Below are 7,460 nucleotides of genomic sequence, written 5' to 3' on the forward strand. Positions count from 1 at the left end.
CCGGTCCTTCCCCCCACAGAGCGATGGCCGCCCACCTGCGGCTGCGAGGGACCCTGGCCCTGGTGACAGGTCCCTTCTCCTTGGGGGGGGGGGAGGAGGCAGGCAGGAGTTCAACAGGGGCAGCGGGAGGGGGGTATTTGGGGGTGGGGTCTGCCAATGGGGAAAGGCAGCATATTTCAGGCATCAGTTCAACAGGTCGAGCTCACGCCTTGCCTGCCTTTCTGCTCCCCACCTTTCTCTCCACCCCCCCCATCTAACCACAACAACCTGTCAGGAGTGACCTGCCAAAGGCCAAACTCTGGACTTGAACGCAGGCCCCAGCCCCACAAGCACAGTTGATGACGGAGAGCAAAGGGGGTGGCTCTACCTGTTGGGTTTCCGCCTCTCGGGTCCTCCCAGGAGCCCTGACCTTTCAGCCGTCGGCTCAAGCCGCTTGGCGGTGACAAGCCCTGAATGTAACTTTTTCATTTAGAGAAACTGCACCCGTTCCATTTCCGCCTGACGTGGAGCAGTTGAAGGCAGAGGGGTTGCTGGGGAAGAAGCCCGTCCGGGGAGGGTGACCCAGGCTCCTCTTCCTTCTCCCTCAGGGGGCGGCAGCGGCATCGGCCGTGCCATCTGCGCACGCTTTGCCCGCGAAGGGGCCCAAGTGGCCATAGCGGACTGCGATGAGGCCGGTGCAGCCCAGACGCTTCGGGGGCTCCAGGCGGGGGACCACCAGGCCCTGCGCGTCGACGTGGGGTGCGCCAAGAGCGTGGCCGACCTCGTGGCCCAGATCCAGGTGGGCATCCGCGGGGGGTTGGACTAGATGAGCTCTGGGGGTCCCTGCTCTGCCAAGCCTTGCCCTGAGTCAGCATTCGGCCTCGGCACCCTGTGCGTTTATTGGCTGCCTTCGTATCCCGCCTTCCTTCTCCTCCGCTCCCGTTCCATCCTCACAAGGGCTCTGCAAGGTAGGCCAGCCTAAGGACCTTATCATGGAATGCTAGAATTGTTGGGTTATGAGGGACCCCGAGGGGTCATCCATCCCAACCCCCTGCGTTGCGATGTTGAGGCCCGAATCCTTTTTACCTCCTGGGGTCGCGGCGGAGTTTTCGGTGCTGATTCCCTCCCTCTGGCCTCCAGGCCCGCTTCTCCCGCCCTGCCAACGTTTGCGTCAACTGCGCCGGGATCACCATGGACGAGTTCCTGCTGAAGCAGACGGAGGAGGCCTTTGACGCCGTCCTCAGAGTCAACCTCAAGGTACTCGGCCGGCAAGGGAGGCGTCCCCGGGAGACCCCCCTCCCTTGGTTTCCAGGCCCTCCATCGCCTTGCTCATAGGCTCATAAAGGAACCCAGTGGTCATCCATCCCAACCCCGTCCTGTTCCATCTCTTCCTTCTCCGCAGGGGACCTTCCTGGTGACGCAGGCCGTGGCGAAGGCGCTGGTGGCAAGCGGGGCTACGGGGGGCTCCATCATCAACCTGGGGAGCATCGTGGGCAAGGTGCAGTCACACCCCCCCTAAAGACCTCCTTGCCCTCTGCCCCCCACCGCCAATAATTCAACGCAAAATCCGTTGCCCAACTCCTGTACGCTGCAAGTCTCTGGCCTAATGGGGACCTGGCTGAGCTAGGTGACTTTCAGGCCAAATTTCTACGATCTCTGCTGCAGGTGCCCAGCTGTGTCCCCAACTCCATACTTCTGTTAGAAGCTGGCGAATGCCCAATTTCAACTGCCCTAAAACATTGGCTCAGGATTTCGGTCTTTGGTCTAGGGAAGGGTTTGTACCAACACCTGACCAATGAGGAATTTGTCAACAAATGGCAGAAAACCATGGCTAGAAAAGCCACCTCTATTGGTCTGTCACACCCCCCCAACTGTATTACCTGGGTTATGAAGGCGCCCTAAAGGCAAAGCAAAGATTATGGGATAATGCACACAGTGACTTGCGATCTCGATCACACGCAGTCTGTAGTCCGCTGGCAGTAGGAGTACAATATGGGCATGTCTTTAAGTTAACAGCTTACATTAAAAACCTGAAAGTGCCAAATTATCGAAGGCTTTTCACCAAAGCCAGACTAAACGTATTTCCTTCTGCAGTGCTGGATGGCAGGTTGAGAGGAGTTCCCTGCCAGGACAGACTTTGCTCGTGTGCTCAAGACATCGATTTCATAAAACATATTTTGTTGCATTGTGCAAAATATGAGCAGGCCGGGGATGAACTGATACTACCCTTGCTGGTCCCTTTCCCGGGAAAATCAGAGACTCACTATGTCAGGTTCCTATTGGAAGACTGGACAAATGCTAGAACATTAGCAGCAGCAAAGTTTTTATCGATGGTTGCAAGAACCAATGATCCCTATCTTTAAGTCTGAACGAAATGCTTGGTCCCCCCCCCCCCAGTTTTTAAAATTAATTTTCCACATTTATAACAAATATAACATAAAAGACACAAAACAAAACACATTACAATACTAAAATAAAAAATAAAAATAAAAACACCTATTACTTCTAAAATCCAAAACGCTTGTTTAACCTGGAGGTAGGCTGTCTGAATTGTGCATTGCTTTGTAGCGATTTGTTGGGTCTCTGGACTGTAATAAAGATTGATTGATTGATTGATTGATTGATTGATAATTCAGTCTCTGTGCCTCCGCCCTTTTCTCTCTTCCTGTCCAGGTGGGGAATCTGGGGCAGGTGAACTATTCAGCCTCCAAGGCTGGGGTAGAGGCCCTCTCCAAGACGGCAGCCAAGGAACTGGCCAGGTAAGCCAGGCTGGGGGGCAGAGGGAGAGATCGGGGGTGGGGTGGGAAGGAGCCCCCATTTGCCTGCCCGCCTTCCCTGGGCAGCCGTCCTCTGGGGATTCCTGCATTGCAGGGTCTGGGGCTGAGTGGCCCCTCCTCATTCTACCCCCATGACGACCCTGCGAGGTCGTCTGCGCCAAATAGTCCGCAGCCAGTGAGCGTTGAGGATTCGAACCCTGCCCTGTCCCGGGTCTAACCACTAGGCGACCCTTCCTCTCCTTGCCACTCTGCAGGTACGGGATCCGCTGCAACACGGTTCTGCCTGGGTTCGTCCGCTCCCCCATGACGGACAAGGTCCCCCAGAAAGTGCTGGAGAAGGTGGGTGTTTGGGGGGGGCTGAGGTCAGGCCCCCACCCCGGCCGGCACCCATCCCTCCCTGACCCCTGTCCCTTCTTCTCCCCAGTTTGCCGCCATGGTGCCGCTGGGACGCCTCGGGGAGCCCGAAGGTCAGTTGACGCAGTCCAGCGATATGTTTGCGCTTCCTTTGAAGGGTGGGGAGGGTGCCTCTGAGCTCCTGCAGAGTGCCCTCCCTCCTCCTCCTGGGCGGGGAGTGCCCAGGCATCATAGAACGGAGGAATCGTGGCGTTGGAAGGGACCCCAACCGAAAAATGCGAAAAATATCTGGGGATTTTTAGCGATGCCTCTCAGCTGCTGCCTGTCAGGGATTTCTTACTGTGTTTTTATGTTGTCAACCGCTCTTAGATCTGTGGATGAAGGGCAGTACAGGATGCAAATTTAATAAATAATAATATTTTTTTTCCTGAGCTATGGCCCTGCCCCCTAATGTGAAGTATAATAATAATAATTATTATTATTATTATTATTATTATTATTATTATTACCAACAACCCAAACAGTGAAACCCCCCAGGTGGCTGATAAATTGGGTATACATAATCAGTAATAACATATTCAAATCAACCATATGTACACTTCTATATACATCAGTACTCCTCCCTCCACAAGGTTTATTTATCTTTTAACATTTTAATTGCCCCAAATTGTTCAGACCTACCCAAATAATTCAATACCTTCTCAAACCAATCCTCCTCCTCCTCACTGACCTTAAACCCTTTCATTTTATGTATCTTCACAGTCAGATATTCTAAAATTATAATATTATTCAGTTTTTTTCCTCCATTGGTTCACCCCTCGCTCTTCTGCTTTTCCCCAATTACTCGCTATAACCTGTCTGGCTGCAATGACCATCAATTTTACCCGTTTGCATTCCCCTTTTGTTTCTAACTCGGTGCTACTCAGGCTAATAAGAACCCTGCCTTGCAGGGGGTTGGGCTGGATGACCTCAGGGGGACCCTTCCAGCTCTACAATGCTGCATAGATTGTACAGGAAATAATAATAATAATAATAATGCTAGGAGAAGGTCCCTGGCTCCGTCCCCACCGGCAGCTGGGGAAAGACCTGCCGTTGCTTCCGGCCTGTGCCGACAAGACTGGCTTCGCTGGCCTAAATCTCTCTGAGGCTGCGGAAGAGAAAGGGGCAGGTTTCTTTTCCTGGGAGGGGGCTTCAGGCGTTGGGAGGAGGGGGCTTCACGGTCTCCTCCGTCTCCCGCCAGATGTTGCCGAGGTTTGTGCTTTCCTGGCCTCCGACGACAGCCGCTACATCACTGGCGCCAGCCTGGAGGTGACCGGTAAGTGGGGCGATGGGGGGCTGATTTGGGGACCCTTTGGGGTGGGGGGCTCCCCTTGGATGTCAGCGCTGGTGGTGGGGAGCAGTGAGAAGGGACCCCAAAAGGTCTCCCGTGTTTGTGACAACTCGGATCTTTCCACGTGGCCTTCGGAACTCCCTGCCACTTGAAACCGGCCAGGCGCCTTCGCTGCACTCCTCCCAGCGCCCGCAGAAAACGTTTCCATTTTAGACAAGCCTACCCAGAAAAAACGCAGAACGTTTGTTCTTTAAAGAGTTTGCATAGCTGTTTCCCACTCTGTATAAATTTTACGAAACAGATAAATTCTCCCGTCAGACACGTAGAATAGCTGGTACATGTTTGGATCTCCCTTTATAGCTCAGGGTTTTTAATCATCTGAACATTTTTGCAGAAAGTTTGATTGCTCCCCCCCCCTCTGGGAATGTGTATAAAGGTTATGGAACAAAATTAAGTGAATTATTATTGTTATTTTATTTTATTTTTTAATATCCTGCCTATCTGAATGGGATACTCTTTAGCTCATGGTTTTTATCATCCGAACATTTTTGAACAGAGTTTGATGGCTTTTATCCCCTCTGGGAATGTGTATAAAGGTTATGGGACAAAATAAAGTGAATTCTTATTGTTATTGTTATTGTTATTGTTATTGTTATTTTATTTTATTTTATAATACCCTGCCTATGTGACTGGGTTACCCTGGGCAGCTTCCAACCATCTCCACAAGGTCAGCCGCTAACCCCTTTTCTTTCTCTTCCTCCAGGGGGTCTTTTCATCTGATGCCTTTTCCTGCCTCTGGAGAAACCCGCCCCCACCCACAAGGAAACCACACTCCCTGATGCCCCCCCCCTTTCAAAGGAAGGACTTGGGGGCAGGTTCCTCCTTCGCTGGGGAGGCGGCCCTGTCTAGGAGAAGCTCCCGGCTAACATCTTTGAATGCAAGATTTGGGGAGGGGGCTTAGAGGCAGGGGGGCCTCCCCCCCAGAAGAGGGGGGGGGTCTTTTGCACAAGGAGCGAGGCTGAGATCTCGCCGGACCCCTGACTTCCACTCTGAGGATTTCTGTGCCTTGTTTGGGGATATATATATCACTCAGTTAAATCAACGGCTTCTACAAATGCGCAGGCGATCAAAGTACCTCTTTGAGAAACACTTTCATGCTGTGAACCACCTTGAAATAGGGAAAATTAAGGGAAATTTAAGCGAAATGCAGAAATTGTTGCTTGAGGACTGCGGGAAGAGACACTTTTTCACCCGGGACAAACACTGGCAGGGTTACACAGCCTCAAATATATGTGAATGGGAACAAGATATATAAGAGTCGTTTTACAATCGACTCTCTCCCATGTATTCTGCCAAGTTGTCCCCCCCCCCACACCAGGAAATATCCCTGGGGGTGACTCTTCCTGCAGCGGAGATGATCTTACATCCACGAAAATGTCTTCCATAATATGATGGTCTGATTCTATGATAATAAATATGTTGAGTCTGCTCAGTTTTCTTTTCTCCCCCTTTTTAAAATAATTTTTAGTAAGTTTTCATATTTAACTACATCTCATTACACAGATCTATAACATAAAGCATTGCTCAAACGGATTCCTCCCTCCCCTCTTTCTGACTTGCAGACATCTTTTACTGGATTCTCGCATTTCTAGAACCACTTTTTTTACCTTAGAACTTAGAACAACATTGGACGACTGGCAGCTAAAGATGGTAGAGTATGTTGAGATGGCAAAGCTGACGGGGAAGATCGGAATCGACTGGAGCAAATTTATATTCTGTACGAAATAAAATTGTAAACGTTTGGAAACATTTGTAGGTTTGAGTTGAAATGCTTTGCAATGTGGAAATAAGGAACTGATTTACACATAAGTAGGTAATTATTATTTTAAAAAAAGAGTCTGCTCAGTTTTCTTATTCATTTATTACATTTACTGTATCAGCTTCTAATCCAAAGAGCTCAAGATGGTATATCTGGTTCTCGTGTTGCCATCGCGCCCCCCCCCCCCCCATTTTAATCCTCACACCAACCCTGCAAGGACTGGGCCAGTCACCGAGTGAGCTTCATGGCTGACAGGGAATTTGAACCCTGGTCTCTCCCAGGTTCCAGCCCGGTGCTCTAACCACTGCACCACCGCTGCCTCTGCTGCTTCCGCTGCACTAAAGGAGTCTTTGGTTGAGGAGCGATTGAATTTATCATCCTCTCTTGCACAACCACCCTCTTTTTAAAAAAATTTTCCTGGTGGCTTGCACTTGTGTAAGAAGCGCCCCAGGAAATTGCACACCTACAAGCACACCCACACACCTCCCCCAGCCTGGAGTGGTACAGTCCAGCACGATCTGTACCACATGAGCCGTTGGGGTCCCACGACAAACCGCAAGCCCCCCAAAATGAAAGCAGCCCTTCGTCTCAAAGCACCCAGGCTCAACTTTAGAACCTGAGGGACTAGTGTGCCTTTATCATGTGCAGAGTGCCTTTCCTACAGCGGCTGCAATGATCCTTTTTTAACGTGACTCTTAAAATAATATTTTGGTCCGGGTTTGCCCTTCTCGTAGGCAGCGGGGGTGGAGGGGTTGTGATCCCGGACGCCTGGGTCCCCTTTTGCCTGCTAATCCCAGGGGGAGTTATGGGTGGCTGCCCAGTTGTGAGCCTGCACTAATGAATGTTTGCCCAAGGGATTATTGGGGTGTTCTGGGAAGGCAGCCCTGATTCCTCTGGGGGAGAGAGAGGATTAGCCGCTGAGTGGGTTGGGGCCCCTGTCTGCACCCCCTGACCCAAAGGCAGCCCTGCTGGGTGTTCCCACCCTGTCCAGGGAAAGAAGGGTCAGCGGACAATGCAGAGGAGACCCAGCAGACCCTTCTCATGCCTGGGAATCCCATTTCAAAGCAGGATCTGGCCCGCAAACTCCCACCAGAGGTGCGCATGTAACACCCAAGTGCAGAGGAACTAGGAAGTGCCGCCTTTGGGGAGGCCCAAAGGACTCCCGGTAGACTGCCTCTGGGCAGGGAGGTTCTAGAAAAAA

The 7,460-nt window shown here is 51.4% G+C and overlaps 1 protein-coding gene across 1 annotated transcript; it reads left to right on the forward strand.

The window, feature by feature from the left end:
- HSD17B8 (hydroxysteroid 17-beta dehydrogenase 8) lies at window positions 1-5,940 on the forward strand. The gene is made up of 9 exons (XM_081850163.1): window positions 1-69; window positions 588-778; window positions 1,120-1,236; window positions 1,382-1,477; window positions 2,653-2,738; window positions 3,011-3,095; window positions 3,181-3,223; window positions 4,351-4,425; window positions 5,204-5,940. The coding sequence occupies exons 1-9, from the start codon at window positions 24-26 to the stop codon at window positions 5,218-5,220; spliced, it is 756 nt and encodes a 251-aa protein (XP_081706289.1). The 5' UTR covers window positions 1-23; the 3' UTR covers window positions 5,221-5,940.
- The last annotated feature ends 1,520 nt before the right edge of the window (window positions 5,941-7,460 follow it).

Source organism: Podarcis erhardii (genome assembly GCF_964252035.2).
Source record: "Podarcis erhardii genome assembly, chromosome: 2".
Lineage (NCBI taxonomy): Eukaryota > Metazoa > Chordata > Lepidosauria > Squamata > Lacertidae > Podarcis > Podarcis erhardii.